At 40.6% G+C, this 23653-nt stretch overlaps 2 protein-coding genes across 2 annotated transcripts; both read right to left on the bottom strand.

Annotated features, from left to right (window-relative positions):
• Positions 1 to 2264: 2264 nt before the first annotated feature.
• pth2 (parathyroid hormone 2) lies at positions 2265 to 5138 on the bottom strand. The gene is made up of 3 exons (XM_015604624.3): positions 4664 to 5138; positions 3798 to 3907; positions 2265 to 2691 (listed from the first exon to the last, which is right to left on the bottom strand). The coding sequence occupies exons 2-3, from the start codon at positions 3905 to 3907 to the stop codon at positions 2331 to 2333; spliced, it is 471 nt and encodes a 156-aa protein (XP_015460110.3). The 5' UTR covers positions 4664 to 5138; the 3' UTR covers positions 2265 to 2330.
• Positions 5139 to 11956: 6818 nt separating this feature from the next.
• Positions 11957 to 23270, bottom strand: rin3 (Ras and Rab interactor 3). The gene is made up of 10 exons (XM_049463993.1): positions 22743 to 23270; positions 21032 to 21648; positions 20721 to 20835; positions 19679 to 19751; positions 19502 to 19593; positions 17547 to 19004; positions 16922 to 17230; positions 15436 to 15567; positions 14588 to 14751; positions 11957 to 13278 (listed from the first exon to the last, which is right to left on the bottom strand). The coding sequence occupies exons 2-10, from the start codon at positions 21584 to 21586 to the stop codon at positions 12940 to 12942; spliced, it is 3237 nt and encodes a 1078-aa protein (XP_049319950.1). The 5' UTR covers positions 21587 to 21648; positions 22743 to 23270; the 3' UTR covers positions 11957 to 12939.
• Between the last annotated feature and the right edge of the window lie 383 nt (positions 23271 to 23653).

Here is a 23653-nt window from a genome sequence, read left to right as displayed (position 1 = left end):
CAGTCAATTTTGCAGCTATATGTTTGATAGTGTTTCTTTTAGGTTAAATTAATGCTACTAAACTCTTACCTCAGATCTGGTGATTCGGTGCTTTGGGTAGTTTCACCACATTGAAGCCCCAGAGTCCGCTCTTCATCATAAAATCCGATGCGAATGGCTTTGACCGCTGTTCTGTCGAGCTACCTTGTCAAACCGTGCTTCTCTAGTGTATATTTCAGGTCTTGGTAAAAATGCAGAATCAACCGGAAATCCGATTTAAACCTATATTTACTTACACAAGACAGCTAATGTTACTAGCTGGTGTAAACAGAGCTGTAAACTGACAGTATTGGCTCTGCTTCTTAGCTACTGCAGACAATGGGGGATGAAGAACAGTTTCATGTGCAGCATGAATATACAACTCTAAGAGGCCTATTTTGTTTTACAAAGAAAAAGAAGCCATTAAACACACTCTGGACCATCAACAGCACTTTCTAATGGAACAACACTTAGCCAGACCTCTGCAGGAAAAACTCATATACAGTGCAGCCCCTCAGGTAAAATCCTGTATAAGTAAAAATAACAAAAACATTAAACCAGGAACTTTTAAAGCTGTGGAGAATCATTTCTAATATATTGTGGCCACACAACAGAATCATCTTAAGAAGTTGAGCCCATCTTTTTGTTTTTGCAGATGTCTTCTTGGGGGCTCTGTAGTTTATTAATAAAAATTATGTTTTCTTTTTCTATTCTTAATTGAGCAAGGCCCCATTGTAATTTTATGAAATTATTGAGTTCTGGATCCAAAGCAAATAAACATTAAATGAAAATAAAAAAATACTTGAAAAGGAAAGACAAAAAGAAGAAAGGTGAATGTAGTCTGTGAATGTTGGAAACTATCTACCAGTAAGCCAGTCCTGTCTCCATTATCTCCATACCCCTACCAATGATCCAGCCCTTTCTCCATTATCTTCATACCTCTACCAATGATTAAACCATTTCCTGAACATCCCCATACCACTAACAATGACCCAGCCCTGTCTCCATTGTCTTCACACTCCTACCAATGATCCAGCCCTGTTTCCATTAACTCCATAGCCCTACCAATGATACAGTCTTGTCTCCATCATCTCCATACCCCTGCCATTGATCCAGCCATTTCCTGAACATCCCCATACCACTACCAATGATCTAGTCTTGTCTCTATCAGCTTCATACCACTACCAATGATCCAGCACTGTCTACATCATATACATACCCCTACCAATGATCCAGCCATTTCCTGAACATCCCCATACCACTACCAAAGATCCAGTTCTGTCTCCATCATCTTCATACCCCTACCAATGATCCAGTCCTGGATCCATTATCGCCATACCCCTACCAATGATCTAGATCTGTCTTCATTATCTCCATACCCCTACCAATGATCCAGTCCTGTCTTTATTATCTCCATACAACTACCAATGATCCAGTCGTGTCTCCATCATATTCATACCCCTACTAATGATCCAGAACTTTCTGCATTATCTCCATACCACTACCAATGATCCAGCACTGTCTCCATCATATCCATACCCCTACCAAGGATCCAGGCTTTTTCTGAACATCCCTATACCCCTACCATTGATCTAGTCCTGTCTCCATTATCCCCACACCCCTACAAATGATCCAGCCTTATCTCCATTATCCCCATATCCCTACAAATGATTCAGCCCTGTCTCCATTGTCTTCATACTTCTACCAATGATCCAGCCCTGTTTCCATCAACCCCATAGCCCTACCAATGATCCAGTCCTGTCTCCATCATCTCCATACCCCTGCCAATGATCCAGTCCTGTATCCATTATCTCCATACCCCTACCAATGATCTAGATCTGTCTTCATTATCTCCACACCCCTACCAATGATCCAGTCCTGTCTTCATTATCTCCAAACAACTACCAATGATCTAGTCCTGTCTCAATCATATTTATACCCTATCAATGATCCAGCCCTGTCTCCATCATCCCCATACCCCTACCGATCATCCAGCCAACTGTACTCCAAATGAAAGAAGTATTTTGTTTAGACTGGGAAACTGACCCTACAGTTACATGCACACTGCTGTAAAAAGTCAGTTGTATTAGGATTAATTGTGATTAAGTCTTGTCCTGGACTATACAGCATTGTGAATACAGATTCTCCATTAAAGGAGATATTTAGTCTAACTTCTGGGAATGCCTTACCAACATACATATTAAAAAAAAAAAAAAAAAAATCAATACAAATGTCCTGCTTCGTCACACAGTTCACATTCAGCTTTATTTATACATGCAATGTGCATTCTTTTACAGACCATTCACTCGCTTTTAGTTAACCACCAGCAGTTTTTGCATGTAGGAATTTAGCCATTTCTGTCTCTCCATTGCTGTGAGAAGCTTACTTTTCTCCCTAAATGCTGCATCATCTGCCACCACAATGTTTCTCTTTTCCTGGTTGCCCATTCTCTGTGACCAGTCAACTGGCCATGCCTTCACCAGATTTTCCTCTACTGGTGATTGGCTCAGGGGGTTCCATTCCTCCAGACCCAGCTGCTCGGTCCTGGACTTGGCTCCACCAAAGTCTGGGGCAGACAACATCTGGATGCTCCAGTCACGGAGTGAGATGGACGGGTACAGAACTTCCCATTGTTCCTGTTTGGAATTGTCTGGACCAGCAGGAGGTGAGTTCCTGTGACCAAAGGAAAAGGGTTTGCAATTTTCACACATTTCATAGATCACCAGAGAGCAACTATTATTACCGTTTTTTTTTTTGCACTAGATTATAAGGTGCAGTATCAATAAATAACTATTATCTGGTCAATTTTATACATAAGGCACACTGGATTATAAGGTGCATTATGTGACACTAGTAAGAAACAGGGGTGCCACCATGTTTTTCTTCTTATTCAGCAGGCCTTTCGATTGGTGACGAGACCTGTATAGCTAAGCTAAGTAAACAAAAGTGTTTACATTTCTTTAAAAAAAAAAGTCAAATGAGTGCTGGATATGGATCTACACAGATTTCTCTCCTAAAAACTGTTTATTTGAGTGAGTAAAGCGCTTTTGTTTATTTACAGTAACACTTTCCAGATTTCCAGACAGCTGGGTGCAGCATCATTAGCATTAGAAGACAATGGCTAGCGCTAGTATATGCCGCCTGACAGCACTACACCGAGAAACCCTGAGTTTTCTGGTAAGCCAGGGCAATATTAACTAGCGGTTCGTCCCACGTAGCTTGTTTTAACACTGTAAACACTCAAGCTACAGGGCGATAATACTCACCTTTGAATGGCGAAAGAGCTAGCGCTTAGCGCAGTTAGCAGATAATGCTAATGTTGCTCCAGCAGTGCGAGCCAGGGTTAGCAGCAGGCTAAAGGCTGATAACACTCACCTCTGAACCGCAAGAGAGCTAGTGCTTAGCGTAGTTAGCGGCTAACGCTGATACTCCGCCAGTCTCAGTGCTAAAGAACTAAACTGAAGCTCCTATATGACAACCATCCACAGGACTCTGCCCACAGGACGTTGCTTACAGGATGCTGTTGGTGGGCTATTCTCAGTGCAGCAATGACACTGATGTGTTTAAAAAAACTCCAGCAGCACTGCTGTATCTGATCCACTCATAGCAGCACAACACACACGACCACCTCATACACCACCACCATGCTAATCAGTGTCTCATATGCTCAGTGGATCTAAACTGAAACTGGATAATGGGTGTAGAAATAAGGAGGTGGTCGTAATGTTATGACTGATTGGTGTATATATTGGTATCAGGGTGGAGAAGATCACCCTTACCTCGGTAGGGGTTGAAGGCGAGGTTGAGGGAAGGCAGACGTCGCCAGGATTAAAGTCATTAGGACAATCAGCAGCAGTGTGGGACGAGTAGGCAGGGTTAGGTCCATCATCTGCAGCAGACACATACACACAAATATCCATACAGTTATCATTTTAAATATATTAACTAATTCCCACATAATTGACTCTAATACTCAAATACTCTGAACATCCAAAGTTAAATCCAAACCTCATAAAGTATTCACATCTTTATTTTATGTCAGAAATGAATGAATAAATGAATTGGTAAATCATAAATGTAAAAAAGAAATCATCATTGTAGAGTTATGTGTATATATGGGTGAATATGTTCCAGCATAATGTTAACTCATTTATTATGTTTTTTAAATGTTCAGCAGAAATGTAGATTTATTGTATATTGAACAGGCAGAGCAGTATATTTATATAGTTGCTGACAGATCAGACCAAAAACATTTCAGACCAAAAAACATATTAGAAGATATTTGTACCTACTCAGTCTGATCCAGACTTTTCACAATACACGAAATGGTTCTTAATTCAATTCAATTCAACTCAACTTCACTTTATTGTCAATATACTGATACTGATGGGTTGTATAGGCTCGAGAAAAAGAACAATAGTGCAAGGATAAAAAGTTAAATAAATAAAATAAGTGACATTTACATGGGCAAATCACATAATTGATATACACACTTAAAATGAACAATTTTACACGAGAATTTTGAAGTTAAATATTATTCACGCAGTGTTAATGATGTTTAAGATGTCCACACAGTCTAAAGGGAAGTTGCTGCCTTTAAACAATGTAAAAATGTGTTTTAGATATAAAATAATATCTCGCTCACCTGTAGACGTGAAGGTCCTGGGTATTATGTGTGAAGCTGCGTCCAAAGAGTTCCTGAGGAACTCAAAGCTTTGGTCTTTGAAGTCCAAACTGTAGTTCCAGATCTTCCATACACTGTGCAGCAGGTAGAGAAGCTCCTTTAGGTGCTCTTTGATTTAGTTGTTGGTCCAGTGATGAGCGGTGGTGCTGCTGCTGGACGCTGCCGGATCTTCTGCACAGGTGTAAACCCTCGCTGGGTTTATCAGGTGCGGTACAGGTAGATGTGAGTTACGCTTCTGATCGAATGCACCAGAATTCTGCATACGGTTTTATATATACTGCCTTCGTTTGTCAGAAGGTGCAGAAGGTGTAAAAGAAGAAGAAGAAGATGAAAGGCCGCGTGTCACACGCCCCTAGATGTCCTGTTCAGCTGGAACCTTAAAATAGAGAGAGGAATCAGAGGAAGTATGGACGATATGTTCTGACGTCACAGAGTTTAATGATGTCTCAAAACTAAAAAAAAGAAGAAAAAAAAAAACAAGTGGAAGACGCAAGCACCCACGACGTCGTCAGATGATCAAAACAAGATGTTTCTTCTCTTTTTTGCCATGTGGAACCGATGCCTTTCGACCTCAGTCGACTCTGTCGAAAGCCTAACAACCTTACAACCTTCGCTGGAGGTGTAACCTGGAAGGTCATTGCGATGGAGACCGGTGTGTAACAAGGACGCAAATTCCAATTTAGATTCATGTCTACAGTGTTTTCCAAGCAGCCTACGCACACATCACAGTTCTAGGCCATGCGCGACACTACTCTCGTTAAATTTGATAGGTCCTTTTAGGCTATTGTCAGATGCAAGCAATCGCCCACAACACAATGTGTTAACACAACCCTACTGACACCGCCGCAGTCGTGAACGCACGTATGTACATGGCCAACTTAAAAGGAATGACAAATATCAATATATTTGAAAAGAGAATAGAGAGGCTTGTTTAGTGTTACCTGTCCCCACTCTCTAACTATAAACTTTACCATAATATATAATTGTTAAAATCCTTCAGAGATGTATTTATTTTTTGCATTATTGTGTAACTCCAAATATGCTTACATTTTTTTTCATAACAAATCCATAATATTTAAGTTAAAATACACATTTTAGTTGTGTCCCTGGGTTTAACTCATTCCTGTTACCGTAAAACATTACCCCATCTGAAACATCTGGAACATTCTACAAGTCACATCTACAACAGGAAGTGCCATCAGTTGGTTCTTCTAAAGATTATGAGAATACCGAAACTAAGTTCTCTTTTTGATTTCCTTGATCTTATTGCACCTTTGACTGAGGAGGTAAATCTCAACACCCATTCCTGTTACCTAAATTAATTCTTAGATATTATTTGTTTATTTTTAAAATACACATTTTTGTAAAATCACTAGAATGTGCAGTGTCCTCGTGGTATTAGAATAGCTGCCATTTAGCTATTTTTCATGTTTTTGCTAATTCTGTGCTAAAACCTATTTCCTGTTACTTTCAGTGAGTGCCAGTAATAGGAGTGAGTTCCTGTACCAGAAGTAAGTACCAGTAACAGGAGTACCAGTATGCATGCATATATACAGTGTTTTTTTTTGTTGTTATAAATATCATTTGTTTAAACATGCAGTCAACAATTTCTTCAAAATAAAGACTTTCTTGAGAGAAAAATCTAATGAATTTGTGGATTTGCTTTTAAACATGCTTTTTAAATGTCACATGAGTTAATAACAGGTAACAGGACTGAGAAAAAATTAAACATCTTCAGATTAGAAACCTTGTAACAAGTTAAGTAAAGCTACCTGAGATTGAGCAGTACATGTTTTAAATAGTTAAATATGTGTTATTAGATTTGAAGTTGAAAAAAGATACAAAATTAAGTTTAATTTGGTTTCAACAAGCAAATAGTACCCATTTGAAGGAATGGCCCAAAATCAACTGTCAGTCACACCATTTTGGGACCTAATTTCCAGCTTTCCCAAAGAAAAAACAAAAACCTGCATCTTACTTTTGCTACTTATCGGCTCTGTGCATTGAAAAATTAATTAATGTTTTTTGTGAAAATTCTGTTTTATAATCTGAGTTCATTGACAAAACAACACAAATCCACACAACTACCTAGCTAACACATTAGCACCCATTCCACTAGTAGAGAAATTACACATAAACAGCTGCTTGGGTATTTCATTATCTTAGCCACTCAGCTAATAAATTAGTGCACATTTTACCAGTAAAAAACACAAAAATAAAATATTAGCTTTTTGTTAAAATGTCTTGATGTACGTTTATTTATTTGTCATAATTAGCTACAGTGTTCAGCACTGGGGGGTTTAGCAGAGCACACTGCACATAACACAGCCCCCAAAACACGAGATTTGGGATTTGGGAATAAAAGCTATAAAAGTTAGAAGTTGAAATAGATAAGCTTTCTACTGGAGTAATGGGTGCTAATGTGTTAGCTGGATAGCTAAACTCTGCTAAGCTAATAGTTTTAAGGTATTTGAGCTGAACATGCTAAGCTTTAAGTTAGCGCTTGGCGGTATACTGGTTCTTCCGGTATGCATTTTTCACATACCACCATAACGCTAGAGGCGCTGTGGAGCACTGGCGAAAACAGCACTGCCAAAGAAGAAGATACAGAATGCTAGCTAACTCTAGCCAGTTAGCATAACAAGCTAATAAACTGGAGTGACAGTACCCTAGCTCAGCTCTGTGGATTCACAGCGTCTCTCGCTGAGAACAGAACTTTATCTGAGGAGCTCATACTGCTGACCCTCATTGTATGAGTGTTTTCATCTGAATAATATAAAACCACTGCAAACAGCAAATATTTACTCAGATTAATTCCCCCAGACTAGCCCAGAGTCGCTCCTGGGCGTGGAATAATTTGTGCAGCACAAGGGATAAAACTCCCTAAACGTCTGAAAAGGAGGTAACCACAAAGAAAAAAAAGCTTTAAAGATTTAACTATAGCCCATTTTAGTATATTAGTACTGTAGCTTGAGGTATAATATTAATGCACACTAAACTGAATTTATTTATTAACTGGAAAAAGAAGGGAACTGGCTGATTTTAATACTGTTATGCCTCTACCTCTAATGGCTTCAGGAATAACATTATAAATTGATATTAAACTTTACTAGTCTTGCTTGTGGAATAGAGCTTTTGAGAAATATATCTTTGAATACTTAAATTAAGTATTTTAGGTCAATCTTTAATATAAATTTAAATATTTAAAATATTGAGTTTTGAAAAGGAAGTTGTGTTAAAGTATTTCTTTTTTAAACTCAATAGTAATCAAAGCCTTAGTGTTTTAGATTATATGTACTCCTAACAGTAGAGTAAGTAAAAAAACTAAATTAAAGATCAGTCATGCTTAAATAATAATAATAATAATAATAATAATAATAAAAATACTGAGATATACCATGAAACCATCAGAATCCTGAAAAATACCCAGCACTTCAGAACTCAGAACAGTTCACAGGTTGTGTAAGTGCTAACGAGCTAGTCCCTGATTCAGTTTCTTAAAATATTATTATTCAGTCTCTTAAAATATTATTATTTATTATGATGAATAAATATAAAGTAGTTTTTTATTTAAGTTATTTTGTGCCAATGCATTATCAAACAACAATTTCCTCTCAGTTGTCTGCAGTTCTATCTACCGCACAATGTTCCACCGCTGCCCATTATTTTAAATGAGGGCCAAATGAAGTCGGCCTATGGTAACGCGACCTCCATCGCCTTTATGCAAATGAACACTCGGTCCTTAAGGGTGGACTGCAGCTTTTAACAAGAGAAACACTCATCCACTCCTCATACTGACACAATGTTCAATGTTCACAATGTTCACGAAGGAGGTGAACATTGTGTCAGTATGAGGAGTGGATGAGTGTTTCTCTTGTTAAAAGCTGCAGTCCACCCTTAAGGACAGAGTGTTCATTTGCATAAAGGCGATGGAGGTCGCGTTACCATAGGCCGACTTCATTTGGCCCTCATTTAAAATAATGGGCAGCGGTGGAGGGCCTGGCTTCAGGCCAGAGGGTCCTAACACTCATTATAGAGCAAGGCGGTGACGGCGACTCGACCGAGTCAAAGCAAAGACAGAGGTGAAGAAGAGAAATGATCTTAGCCCTGATCCTCAGAATCGTCATCGTTATCGTAGAGACTCGCACGCTCCTGTGAGTCATACGCTCTTACACATTTTACACAACAGCTCTCACTTCCCCCTCCAGCCCACTCATCCACTTCTCTTACACACATCTACACTTCATATTTCTGCAACAGAAAATCATTTCATTAATAAGATTCAACTTTCGCTTCTCTGTAATAAACTTGTGCAGGGCTGGAGGTTAGATGATGATAACAGCGTAACATTTACATCAGTCAGACTATAATCAGTATTTTTTTCTACTTTGCAATTAGCCTAAAAACTCATAGAGTAACAGAATAAACTTCTGCTGCCCTTCATTCCTGTAGAACAGAGAACCGCTAGATATCAGTTAATAGCTCACGGCCACTCCTTTTCCTGTAGTTAACAGGTGAGACACTCATCAAACCAGAAGTACCAGTTGGTTTTTTTATCCCTCGTTTACTGAGTCTGTCAGCAGAAGGAATGAGGTATTTTTGTCCCCCTGAAGAAAAGCACTCGTTCTGAATGCGTCACATTCTATCCCCATTTCCTTCCCCTCCAGGACAATCTGCACAACTCACCGCCTGCACAACATCACAGTTTCATCTCACTCAGCTCAATCAGGAGCTCTGAGTTACTCAATAAATACAAAACACGATCATGCATGCAAGCGTTTAGCAGAAACATCACATAATTCAGCTCCATTTTAGCCCTTCCAACAAACAACCAAACATTAACCATTCCTTTCTTTTCCACACTGTTCTGATTTGAGTTTGTAACACAAAAATAAATAAACTGATTTCTCTCAAAATTAAGAAATGGCTTATATGTAATGGCTTTTGTATTTATTGGTACTGATAACCTCTTTTTTAAATAAATTATTAAAGCCGGAAAATAGGTACTTCATGCTCATAGGCTTCCCCTACAATTTAAGCAACTCCTAAGACTTGCTTTAAACATGCATTTCTGGACTAGCTAAACCAAGATACAAAAAACTGATTGTGTATATATATATATATATATATATATATATATATATATATATATATATATATACACATACATACATACATACACTACCGTTCAAAAGTTTGGGGTCACTCAAACAATTTTGTGTTTTCCATGAAAAGTCACACTTATTCACCACCATACGTTGTGAAATGAATAGAAAATACAGTCAAGACATTGACAAGGTTAGAAATAATGATTTGTATTTGAAACAACATTGTTTTTACATCAAACTTTGCTTTCATCAAAGAATCAAAGAATCCATTACAGCATTGCACACCTTTGGCATTCTAGCTGTTAATTTGTTGAGGTAAGCTGGAGAAATTGCACCCCACGCTTCTAGAAGCAGCTCCCACAAGTTGGATTGGTTGGATGGGCACTTCTGGCGTACCATAGGGTCAAGCTGCTCCCACAACAGCTAAATGGGGTTCAGATCTGGTGACTGCGCTGGCCACTCCATTACCAATAGAATACCAGCTGCCTGCTTCTGCTGTAAATAGTTCTTGCACAATTTGGAGGTGTGTTTAGGGTCATTGTCCTGTTGTAGGACGAAATTGGCTCCGATCAGGCGCTGTCCACTGGGTATGGCATGGCGTTGCAAAATGGAGTGATAGCCTTCCTTATTCAGAATCCCTTTTACCCTGTACAAATCTCCCACCTTACCAGCACCAAAGCAACCACAGACCATCACATTACCTCCACCATGCTTAACAGATGGCGTCAGGCATTCTCCCAGCATCTTTTCATTTGTTCTGCCTCTCACAAACGTTCTTCTTTGTGATACAAACACCTCAAACTTGGATTCATCCGTCCACAACACTTTTTTCCAGTCTTCCTCTGTCTGTGTTCTTTTGCCCATCTTAATCTTTTTCTTTTATTAGCCAGTCTCAGATATGGCTTTTTCTTTGCCACTCTGCCCTGAAGCCCAAAATCCCTCAGCCGCCTCTTCACTGTAGATGTTGACACTGGTGTTTTGCGGGTACTATTTAATGAAGATGCCAGTTGGGGACCTGTGAGGCGTCTGTTTCTCAAACTAGAGACTCTAATGTACTTATCTTCTTGCTTAGTTGTGCAACGCAGCCTCCCACTTCTTTTTCTACTCTGGTTAGAGCCTGTTTGTGCTGTCCTCTGAAGGGAGTAGTACACACCGTTGTAGGAAATCTTCAATTTCTTAGCAATTTCTCACATAGAATAGCCTTCATTTCTAAGAACAAGAATAGACTGTCGAGTTTCAGATGAAAGTTCTCTTTTTCTGGCCATTTTGAGCGTTTAATTGACCCCACAAATGTGATGCTCCAGAAACTCAATCTGCTCAAAGGAAGGTCAGTTTTGTAGCTTCTGTAATGAGCTAGACTGTTTTCAGGTGTGTGAACATGATTGCACAAGGGTTTTCTAATCATCAATTAGCCTTCTGAGCCAATGAGCAAACACATTGTACCATTAGAACACTGGAGTGATAGTTGCTGGAAATGGGCCTCTATACACCTATGTAGATATTGCACCAAAACCAGACATTTGCAGCTAGAATAGTCATTTACCACATTAGCAATGTACAGAGTGTATTTGTTTAAAGTTAGGACTAGTTTAAAGTTATCTTCATTGAAAAGTACAGTGCTTTTCCTTCAAAAATAAGGACGTTTCAATGTGACCCCAAACTTTTGAACGATAGTGTACATACATATATATATATATATCTATATATATATATATATATATATATATATATATATATATATATTTATATATTTATATATGTATATATAGACAGCGTTCTGAGCCCGAAGTAGCACCAACAAGATACTGTTCTCCCCATTTCAAATCAGTGAAACATCACAATGATTGTGAACAATATCACTCTTTGTTTATAAAAAAAACCTTTAAAAAACATAATAATAAGAAATACAGTACAGCATAAAAACAGTATACAAAACAGTATAGTGAACTTGGTTTTGTTGCACTCCATCTGTGTACACTGAAAAATACACTCCCTCATTTCCTTTGTGTCAATTATGTGATTTAAGTCATACACTCAAACATGATGCGATTATTGGTAACTGAATATATAATAATCCAGAAAACTGCAATTAAGATAAATGTGATGGTACAGTACGACCTATTCAGTCTGTATTCCAGCTAAAATATACAAGCTGTACAATTTATTAGGTACAAATATATGCAATATAAGATATAAAAATACAAAACATATGCAAACTAAAGGCAAATAAATGTGTACATGAACATTGATTTCCCAGATCTAGAGTAGTTACCACTGATCACTGCTCACTCTGGGACTGGGATCAGTCCAAACTGTACAGAGATTATGTTTATTCAGTTCTGGTGATGTTCTCTTTCAGCAGGTCATATGCTGTAATGGCAATAATTATTTTATTGCATTTCTAAATGGAATTGGGTTCAATATTATTTTATATTTTTAAAGGAATTTCTAAAAAAAACTCCTGAATGTCAAAGAGAAAACTGATTTCAACAATGTAATGTAAATTTAAAAAAAATTATATTGAAATTCATAAAGAGACTGCATAAATATTCATGTCTGTTTTTTGCTGCTCTAAACGGCACTGCACTGCCTATGCTACTGCATTTCAAAAGAACAGGTATCTCTATACTAACTATGAGTCTACCAGCTCACACTGAAGGGACCCCTGTTGTGTCAATATAAGGCGCAGGATTTATAGAAAATCCTTTCATTTTCCCCCAAAAATGTCAGTGCGCCTTATGTATAAATTTTACCAGTCAGATTGTAAAGAGCGGTAAAGCCACTTTCAGTTTAGTTCTTCAGCGCAAAAACTGGAGCAGTATTAGCTAAGTGCTAGCATTATCTGCTAAGTGCTGGCTTGTTTGCCGTTCAGTTGTGAGTATTATCGGCCTGTAGCACTGCTGAAGCAGTATTAGCATTAGACGCTAACCACACTAAGTGCTAGCTCTTTCACCGCTCAGAGGTGAGTATTATCGGCCTGCTAAAATGCGTCTTATAATCCGATACACCTTATAATGAGAAAAATACGGAAATAATCTTAAACAGTTTTACCTTTGACAATAAAGAGTTTTTTTTTAAACCTGTGAAAAAAGGCCAATTTTTCATCCACTGCTATTAATTAATTTGTTTTCAGATTAAGCTGTCCTCCTGGTGTCCTTCAGGTTCATGACTAGGCAATTCCAGGTCGCCAGAGTCCAATCCCGGCCAGAGTCCATGCCGGTACACAAAGTAATACTCTTTCCGCGGCTCGCTGTGATGTAGGCTGGATTTGATGGCGAGGGGGAACTCCTCAGGGGTCAGAGACTGGTAGTGACCATCCACCAACACGGTCAGACAGTAGGAGTCCGGTTCCAGCACCTCGAACTTATCCGCACACTGCGACGCCAGGTCCTGAGCCGTGGTGTTGGGACGCACTCCCAGAGTCTTAGTGTTGGACCCGGCCTCCAGGAAGGAGACGTTGATGAAGTCCTGCACAGAAGGAAAGGAATGGGTCGAGCGTTAGCAGCACAATTTCATATGATACAACAGATCACCTTTGATCTTCATTACAGTAAACATTGATAGCCCAACATCACGATAATGAGGTCCTGCAACCAGGATTCATCCTTATCACAGTGCTAGGCTTGGCAACACTGATACTGCAGAAGGCTGCAAGTTGCAAACAACCAATTACAATTACTTTATTTAATGTTTCTTATCATTAATATGATGTTTTGAAAAATCTTTTTTTTTCCTGAAATATTTTGGTTTACAAAATTCAGGTCTTTAATAGTGCCACATTATTAATTCATACCTGTTTTAATATTCTATTCTATGACATCACAATATAAATATAGATATATGTACTGTTGGATATATATATATATATATATATATATATATATATATATATAGAGAGAGAGAGAGAGAGAGAGAGAGAGAGAGAGAGAGACATGTTGAGAGCCAAATTGCTAAGATAAGCTAAGTTAAGCTAAGCAGTACCACACTTTAAAATAAGACTACCTTTATAAAGGATTTATAAATGTCACATAAACACATCAATTAAAAAAGCGACAGTGGCAACTTATTTGCTGAATTTATGGTAAATTGCTAAACATACTTGGAAATATATTAATATGGCAGGTTTAATGCTGATTGATGGAAAGCACAAAGTTAAATCAGTATCTAGAAAGATCTGGGGTTTGACAGTATAAATGAGAGTGGAATTACTACTTTGCTAATTTTCAGCTCACTGTTGCCATTTCTATTTATGTTATATATTAACTGCTTATTAATAGGTTTTAAAGTATTTGCAACCTAATTAATAACCATAATTAAACTCCTTTATAAACCATTCATGAAACCTTTATAAAGGTAGTCTTATTTTAAAGTGTTACCAGATAAACTAAAATAATATAATACTATAAATAATCCCCAGTGCTACACACTGTAGCTAGCTAAATAAATAAAAACATATAAAAAAGCAGATATACTATTTGTCAGGTTTACGTTTATTTCTCTACTGCTGGAATGGGTGCTAATGTGTTAGCTAGGCAGCTGTGTTGTCTTGTCAGTAAACTCAGATTATATAATGCACCAGAGAAAAACATAATTATAATGAAAAACACAGGAAAACAATGATTCAAACCAAAACAAACAAAATCATGTGTCTGAAACCCACGAAAATGTCAGAATAATAAGTAACCAAAAATTATATAGTGTGTTATTTCTCCACCCAATGCAGGTATAATATACTGAAGTAATTATTTATAGGATTTATGCTGAATGCTGTTCGTACCTGTACGGAGGAGCGTGAGGCTCTGGCTTTATTGAGAGTGCGGCGACGCTCCCAGCGGTGAATAGAATCCTGGATTTCCAGACTCAGCTGTCTGGTCATGGCCTGCTTATCGTAGTTCTTAATGTGCTCCAGAGCTCCGTATGTCGTGGTGAGATAGTAGGAGCCTGGGAAAGACATATTACACATTACATATGACTGAATACATGTGTGACTAAAATGTTGATAATGGTTATATTTGCTCCTATCACATGACTGGGAATGAGCAAATTCATTTTTTTTAAGAATATGTGTTATTATATTATAATATATTAAGGCTATTTGGTGGCTGGTAGATAAACATTAAACATGTACTGCATTAAACTGCAGTGTGGAATGTTTAGCTGTTTAGAAATGTGTTTTGCACATCTCTGCACATCTCAGTCAGCTTTACGAGGAAGAGTGACCTGGAATGGCTTTCAGGTAACAGCTGTGCTGAACTTGTCAAAAGTTAATTACTTGAATTTCTTGCTTCTTAATGTGTTTAAGAGCATCAGTTATGTTTTTAAGTGGTAGAGTTGGTGGTATACAGTGAATACTCTATTTTAGTAATGTTCCAATCCATATTTTGACAAGAACTACTCAACCAAGTAAAGAAATAAAATACGTGAAATAAGAAATGTAAATCAGTCAATCCGAAACTTCAAATTTCAAGAACTTTAAAAGTATCCTTCACTCATCAGGACTGCCCCCCCCCCCCCCCCCCCCAAAAAAAAAAAAGCAGGGGGTTCACTCTGTTGCACAGGATACGTGTGTTGTGTGAAATGTGTGTTTTTTGTAGACAGTATATTTTTCTGTTTGTCTGTGCTCACCTTCTCCAAGCTGGAGTGCAGGATCCATTAGTTCCATCATATACTCCACGTCCAGCAGCAGAGCCGCCATGTTGCAGCGAGCCAGAACGTACAACAGCACCGGCAGGAAGTCATCAGCACCATGAGCTTTACCTGCACCACCCAGAACAGAACCTCTTATAGAATCTAATACAAAACCTCATACAGAAGTTTTTATAGAACCACGTACAGAAATGATAGAACCCTCATATTGAAGGTCTCATAAAACCTCACACAGAACCTCTTAAAGAACCTCATATAGGACCTCTTGTAGGACCTCAAACAAAGACTCTTATAGAACCTCATATATGAACTTAAATATAACCTCATACAGAATCTTATACAGAATCTCATACATAGAACCTCATATAAAAGCGCTGCTTCATCCCTCCACTGCTTCATCCGTCCAACCCCTCAACCCTCCACCACTTCATCCCTCCATCTCCCTCATCCCTCCATCCCTCAACTGCTTCATCCCTCCACCTCCCTCATCCCTCAACCACTTCATCCCTCCACTGCTTCATCCCTCCACCCTCTCATCTCTTCACCCCCTCATTCCTCCACCTCCCTCATCCCTCCATCCCTCAACTGCTTCATCCCTCCACCTCCCTCATCCCTCAACCACTTCATCCCTCCACTGCTTCATCCCTCCACCCTCTCATCTCTTCACCCCCTCATCCCTCCATCTCCCTCATCCCTCCATCCCTCAACTGCTTCATCCCTCCACCTCCCTCATCCCTCAACCACTTCATCCCTCCACTGCTTCATCCCTCCACCCTCTCATCTCTTCGCCCTCTCATTCCTCCACCTCCCTCATCCCTCGATCCATCAACTGCTTCATCCCTCCACTACTTCATCCTTTCAACTGCTTTATCCCTACACCACTTCACCATTTCATCCCTTCAACCCTTCACTGCCTAATCCCTCCACCCTCTTATCTCTTCACCCCCTCATCGCTCCACAGCTTCATTCCTCTACCCCTCATCCCTCCACTGCTTAATCCCTCCATCCCCTCATCCCTCCACCCTCTAAACTCTGTTTATTCCCTTCAATAAACAGCCTTACCCAGCCCAAACATCCTGCAGCTGCTCTGCTTCCTTATTAGGAATTAATAATAACAACAAGAGTTACAGCAACCGAGGCAGCCCACTCTTATTTTCTCAATTCTCACTTGGAAACTGTGTTTAAAGAGACAAAACTCTATATATTCTGAACATTTTCAAGTTCTAACAGGCAAGTCAGTAATGGGTATTATAGTATGGTTTTGTTATCACAATGATTTTTTTAGAGCATTTTATTTCATTTAAATAGTTAATTTAAAAGCACATGCTGGAGACTCTTGCCTATTAGAAGTTTTTTGCAATACCATAAAAATATCATAAAAATTACTTAATTAATCACAGATATACCGTATGTTTGATCTATATCTAGAGAAAATGTCTAAGGTAATGAAGTTAATCATTCTGACCTTGGCAGCCCACAGACATGGACTCATAGATGATCTTGCAAGTTTTAAGGAGTAAATCGATCTTCTTCTGAGGGGAATAATCCTGATGCAGGTTCCCCAGCTTCACCTGGATCTTCTCCATGATGGGTGTATCAGGAACACTGGTGGTCACCCCCAGATCTGTGGTGGTGGTGCCCAACACTATCTGCTGGTTCTCCTTCAGCCTTTTCAGAGTGCCGGCACGGGAGTGGATGTCTTTCAGACTGTTGTAGATCGGTTCTCTCAGAGGCTTCAGAACGCTCTTGCAGAGCGCTGCCTCTATGATGATTTCTGAGAACACAGCAGGATGTACACCAGTTTATATAAGCATCATCACACTTCACACAGCCGCTTCAAACAACATGACCTACGGTTCTCTCTCTCTCTCTCTGACTCTGGGTGCTGATGGAGAAACAGCATGACCTACTGTACTCTATCGAACTGCTGAGGTACATTTATTACTAGAGTAGTACTGCTGAGGTCTTAAGTCTTTCTCACACATAGTTACTGAAGTAACTAGGTAGCTAAATGTGTTACTTAAGAAGCACTGCCCTTTATGCTTTATGCTACTTTATTCTGTAATAGAAGGCGTAAATAAATAAATTACCCAGCTTATCCTCGGAGTATGTGGCTGGCTCCTGCAGATTTTGAAGTTCGGTGCTCTGAATAAGGTAGCTCTTTAGCTGGGTCATCATCTGCCTGATCTCCTGGAGCATCTCGGTGCTGGTGGAATGCCTGCGCATGGTGTCCAGTGTGTAGGCCCGGTAATCCTGCACCAGGTTCCCAAAGTAGGTATTTCCATCACGAGCCAGTTCCACAATTCGTTTTTGGAGTTTGCGGTCGGCACTCATGAAGCTTGTGAAGACGGTAGAGAAGTTCACCATTGAAAGGCGCTGTTTTGCTTTGTCCAGCATGATGGTGGGGCTCCTTTTCACTAAAGCCCCTGTCACTGTAGTGTCTGCCTCCTCCTCTGTGCTGCTGGTGGAGTAGGAATCATGGTCAGGCTGGGGAGCCCCCCCTTCAGGGGAGAACAGCGAGACGTCAGGAACTTTGGGGTGGCCTGTGTTGACGCAGACCAAGCGGTTGGTTGACGTGGGTGCGCTGGAAGTCTGTTGACTGGAGGAGGTGGGCTGTTGGCTGGTTGCCCTAGGAGCATCACCCGCCTCTGATGAAGCTTTGGTCACAGCACAGGACAGTCGTTTTTTCCTAGGAGGCGGCACTGGAGCAGGAGGCTTCTTTGCCTGAGCCGTGGACAGCATGGTCACTGCAGAAGCTCCATTCGATATCTTTGAGTGATCCACCAGGCATTCATCCTTTAGAACCATGGGCTGTTCAGAGGCATCCACAAGCTTTTCAACTTGTTCCATGTTATCATCCAGGCAGATGAGAGGTTCCACAAGAGCTCCAGGCACCTCCCCTTCCGCTGGCACTGAGGAGCTGGCACTGCTGTTAGAAAGCTCTGGCTGAATCTCTTCACCTACAGACTGGTTCTCCGACAGCCGGCGTCGAAGCGGTACTGGGGGAATCCTGTGAGAAGGTGTGCGACTAACCTGCTTCGTCACTTCGCTCTGAATTGGCTGTGCCTTGTCTGGTTTGGTCGTCTCTGTTTCGGTGTTGGGCGCTGGAGTTCCCTCCCTCTCTGTGAACACATGCTGGCTTCCTTCCTCTTTCTGCACCACAGGAGGAGAAGAGCTCAGTGAGATCAGCAGAGGCTCTTCTGACGTCACCTCATCTCTGGCCAGCTTCGTGGAAATCGGAGCCAGGGCTCCTTCAGAGACACTAATGGGACGTGGTGGCAGCGGCGGGGGCCTCTTGTATTTTGGCGGGGCCTGAATGGGCGCATTGAGGCTCTGAGTCCTGAGGATGGGTACAGGAGGACTGGATGGCAAACTGTTGCAGTATTCCTCAATAAAAACGGGATTGACGTACCAGAGACGATCACTGCCAGCAGACAACTGTATCTCGCAGGAGCCACTGTGGTCTGTGGCGTCCTGAGCGCTACCGCCGGACACATTTTTACCAAACCTGTCCTGAGCGTGGCTGTTCAACGTTGAGCTCCAGAACTCTGTAGAAACAAAAGTAACACCTCACAATTAGCAAACAAGAAACAGCAGTCCATGCTAATACTGTATGTCTATAAAAAACTAATGCTAATATAGCATAATCTTTTTTTAAACGACTATAAGCTTGTTTAAATGTAAAGGGCAGCTGTTCATTTTAAATAATATAAAAACTTTTTAAACTTATAGCAGAAGGGAGTTTTGCTGAGTGAGGTGATGTGGCTATTTGAGGACGGAAACCACAATCACACTACGTCCACATTTCTTGGCAATTGCACAACTTAAGCAGCTATCACAACTTCAAAGAATAACAGAAAGAGGAACACAAGTTACAGTGTAAAGTACCTGACATTGTTCATCTTTAATAGTTACTTATTTTCTTTTAACCATTAAGCATTTACACCAAGAAAAAATAGTAACACTATTTTTTGTATTTTTTATTGTTTGGGGATGATGATGCATAAGGAACTAGTTCAAGTCGAGCTTGAAGGCCGTGTGTTACCTATGCCAAGTGTAGAGATCACCTCCATGTCTTCATATTTACTCGCCCACAAAATGGCCTGAGGTAACTTCAGGGTGAAAGGGAGGATATCCCTGGATAAAGATAAAAATACTGTTTAAAACGTGTTGAATAATTCAGCAAAACAATAAAAAACTGCGGAGCTGAAGCCCAACTTACCGGCTGACGCAGTAAAATGCAATGAGTTTAAAGATGTTGTCAAAGACCAAAACAGAGCCTTCCAGATAAAGTACTGTGGGGAAAAACATATGATTAGAAATGCAAAGGTGACCTCAGGATAAGATAACTGATATACAGATTAGTGCTGGAGGGAGCTACTGAACTGCTGAAAAAATACTAAAACTAATTGTTTCAAATCTTTGTACAATTTAGAAACCATATTTAAACTTAGAGCTGGCCAATAATTCTGTATTGATATGTATCTCCTCTTTTTTTTTTTCATTTTCATTTCATGTGGAAGGCCATTTTGCCAACCCACTCAGTAGGACTCCCCCTATCACTAGTAATGCCCTCAACACCAGGAGGGTGAAGACTAGCACATGCCTCCTGCGATACATATGAAGTCAAACTCTGGATGCTGATGGAGAAGCAGCATGACCTACTGTACTCTCTCTCTCTCTCTCGGGCTGCTGATGGCGAAACAGCATAGAATACAATGCGCTCTCTCAGACTCCAGCTGCTGATAGAGAAACAGGATGACCTACTATTCTCTCTCTCTCGGACTCTGGCTGCTGATGATCTACTATATGTATGTAGCTACACCACAGGCTTTATAGTGTTCATATCCATATTTGAATTATACCATATCAACTGAAATGAAGAAATATGTTGTGATATATTTTATAGAATTTTGGCAATATGATCCAGCACTGTTAGAAATATTATGAAGACCAGAGAAAACCCCGTTCTCAAACTCAGACACACACTGAAACGAGTGGGAGGAGGGGCAGGAAGTCCGTCACCTTTAGCAGCAGTTCAGGGCTGAGAACAGGAAGCCTATGGTCAGATATCCCCCCCCCCCACAACCCACACACACACACACACAGCCCACAACTGCCTCACCAACACTACACTGTGAGTGCACAGAATAAAGTATGTGTATAGTATATAGTATGAGTAAAGTGTATGTGTATAGTTGTGTATATTGTATAGTGATAAATATGGTTTAAATATCATTTCTGAATATCAGAGCTGAACTCACAGGACTTTTCTTCTTTTATGTTGAGCTCCTGGACCTGCGACTCCCCCTGCTGGTCAGGCAGACGCACTGTCATGATCATCAGCTTCTGTCCGATGTCCCTCCTCACAACGAAAATCTGATTAAACAAATCGAAACCATCAGAACAGTCTGTTTGTGCATGTGAGGAAATGTGTTGCAGATCTTGTTGATCTTTTTGAAGCACATTCTCATGTCTGATGCTGTGTGTAAGTGTGTGATTCTGTATGGTGAACATATCTGGACTATTCTTCAGTCGATTTTTGTGATGAACATGGTAATTGTGAGATTCTCACCCCAGGCGACTCCTTGTTGAGTATATTAACAGCCCTGTCCTGGCTCATTCCCAGCTGCAGCCACACCGGACATGTCTTGATCAGCTTGTCCAGGATGCTTATACTGGGAGGGGCTGGTTTCTGAGGCTGGTCAGCTGGAACTGGTGGGAAGGAGACCTTTGCGACCAGTGGTGGTAGTGGGGGTCTGGGCAGCGCTGGGGAAGACGGTTTAGAAGCTGGGCGTGGTGGGGGTCTGGAGGACCCTTTGGGGAGGGCTGATGGCTGCTGGGTGGGGAGCGGTGGGCAGGTGGGCTTAGGTCCCTGAGGAGGAGACATGGGTTTGGGTTTGTGGGTGGGAGATGGTGGAAAGTGTTTTGGGCTCAGAGCCGGAGATACAGTTTTCCAGCTGCAAGGAGGATTTGCAAGCACAGAACTGGAATTGGAGTCAACGGAAATGTCCACAAGTGGCGACGGTGATGTGTCAGGTGGTGAGGCAGAGATGTTGGGCAGCAGGGAGGTGGGCGAGGTGGGCTTTTTGAGGATAGGAGAAGCTGTGGTTGGTGCTGAGGAGAGCATGGTGCATAATGAGGAATCAGAAGAGCAGCAATCCACAGATTTATAACCACCTCTGGGTGACCCTGTATAGACATGAGGTACAAATCAATATTAAAAAAAAAGCCTGAGAGAAAGTAAGATAACTTAGAATCAGTTGGATTGCAATTCTACACAGACTAAAGACAACAAATCGTTGATCTTTGCGATGACCACTGTGAATCGATGAACATCTCCATTAAGTCAAAAGTGTGACTCGTCACTGAAGATGACACCCTTCTATTTTGAGTAACTCAGTAACAGTCTGACACTACAATCGTGCACTCATTGGTGATGCTGACATTGTGTAAAGGAAGGGCAGTTGTTGTAATGATCTGTTTGCATGCAGTCCTGTGCTGTGCAGCCGTCTGCCAACGGTGCTGGCAATAACAGGATGAATCATGTAGGTCAACTGCTAAATGCTGAATGTCCGCAATCATGGCAGTTGGCTTACTCTGCACATGAAGGACAATCTGTTGGTTCTCCCTTTACAGGGTGTGTGTAGATCTATCCCAGATACTTCTCCCAGGCTTCGGAGCGTGATATGTCGATAAGACTATCCCGCTTCCCGGACCCTGCGGTGACCTACGACCCCTCTGGAACTCTTCCAGCTGCTGGAATTGCTTTGGAAATCTTCTCTGAGGATTTATACCTCATCTACAAACTACGCTGCAACACAACAGCAGCTCGATTCAAAGCGCCTGCAATGGAGACACCTTATATAGGTACAAAGATAAGCCTTGCCCTGCTTATGTGCACTGCCGTCTGTGAAACTTTAATGATCCGCAATGCCTTACAATGTCAAAATCTACCCGCCAAGTTTCATTCCTGTTTGCGGATTCCTTTCTTGATGATGAGTGTATGATGACATAAATGTATGTATGTCTATGGTGGAATCTCTCCACAAAACCTTGTTTTGTTACACCAAGTCTAAACCTCAAGCCTAACATCTCATCTTTCTCCATTTTCTTGGCAACAAACTACTTTTCCACTTCTCGTCTCAGCTCCCAAACATCTCCACCCCACTGAAACACTTTCTTTCTTTGTTTCTTGTTTGGGACATATTTTCCTACACCTTTGTACAGACATGTATATATAGAACAGAGAACAGTTTGTATTTGTAGTGTTATTTCTGACTCACCCGTTGGACGTTCTGCAGTTTCTGGTAGCAGCTGTGTTCTTCTGGGTTACAGCTGTTTTTCTCATTGTTCTGTTTTTCTCATAGTCCAGACTTGGTCGTCCCTCATACAGAAATCCTGTTTGGGACAGAAGAGCTTGTCCATCTCCGTCTCTCGCTCCTTTTCACCTCCTGTTTTGAAGAAAGGAACTGAGTTCTCTCTTTAACGGCGATCAGCTGAAGAAAAGCCCACAAAAGCAATTTTACCAGCACCAGCAAGTTTTCTCTTTCTGGCTGGTCCTTCTCTCCGTCTCGACTTCCTGTCTCTGTGTGAACAGTGAGGCTGTCAGGAAGGGGCTGTCCAAGGTGGTCAGCCCAACTCTAACGTACATATCGACATGGTCACCCTGTGAAACGCCAACAAATACACTCCCTTCCCATCGCGCTCTCTGTTTAGAGAAGCATAAACCAGAGCTGCAGAGCTGCTGAACTCAACAGGATCTAAAGCAAAGACCCCCAACCCCCCACCTCACCACAGTCTGAGTCTAAGCAGCTCCAGATGCTGAACAGGCCATGAAAATGTCCACAAGGAATGCAGGGCAACATGCTGAAGCCGCACCCACACCAGCTAGAGTTTTTGCTACATTATTAAATTATGATATATTATTATTATTTTATACGAAACCACCCTGGCTGTGGTAAATTGTTGTTGTTTGAAAAAAAAAAAGTTTTTGCATAATGTTTCAAACTCAGACTTGCCTGAAATAAAACTAAACATATTTTTTTACAGTACTATATTCTGTAAGTTAAGAAATATTTAACATATATTTTCATACTCTCAACAATAATAATGGAATATCATGGTATTATTTTAGGGCCATATTACCCACCATTACAGTTAATAGTACACTGTACTTTCAATTAGAGTGGTAGAG

This window comes from Astyanax mexicanus, chromosome 14, assembly GCF_023375975.1.
Source record: "Astyanax mexicanus isolate ESR-SI-001 chromosome 14, AstMex3_surface, whole genome shotgun sequence".
Classification (NCBI taxonomy): Eukaryota; Metazoa; Chordata; class Actinopteri; order Characiformes; family Acestrorhamphidae; genus Astyanax; species Astyanax mexicanus.
The sequence above is the reverse complement of the archived record's forward strand: the minus strand, read 5'-3'. Positions and strand labels throughout refer to the sequence as shown.

Coding starts and splice junctions, on each gene's coding strand:
- pth2 (XM_015604624.3), bottom strand. CDS start 3,907: ATGATGGACCTAACCCTGCCTACTCGTCCCACACTGCTGCTGATTGTC. Junction 2,692..3,797: donor CGCCTTCAACCCCTACCGAG/GTAAGGGTGATC, acceptor CTTTGGTCACAG/GAACTCACCTCCTGCTGGTC.
- rin3 (XM_049463993.1), bottom strand. CDS start 21,586: ATGCTCTCCTCAGCACCAACCACAGCTTCTCCTATCCTCAAAAAGCCC. Junction 19,752..20,720: donor CATAAAAGAAGAAAAGTCCT/GTGAGTTCAGCT, acceptor TTTTCCCCACAG/TACTTTATCTGGAAGGCTCT. Junction 17,231..17,546: donor ATACTCCGAGGATAAGCTGG/GTAATTTATTTA, acceptor CTGTGTTCTCAG/AAATCATCATAGAGGCAGCG.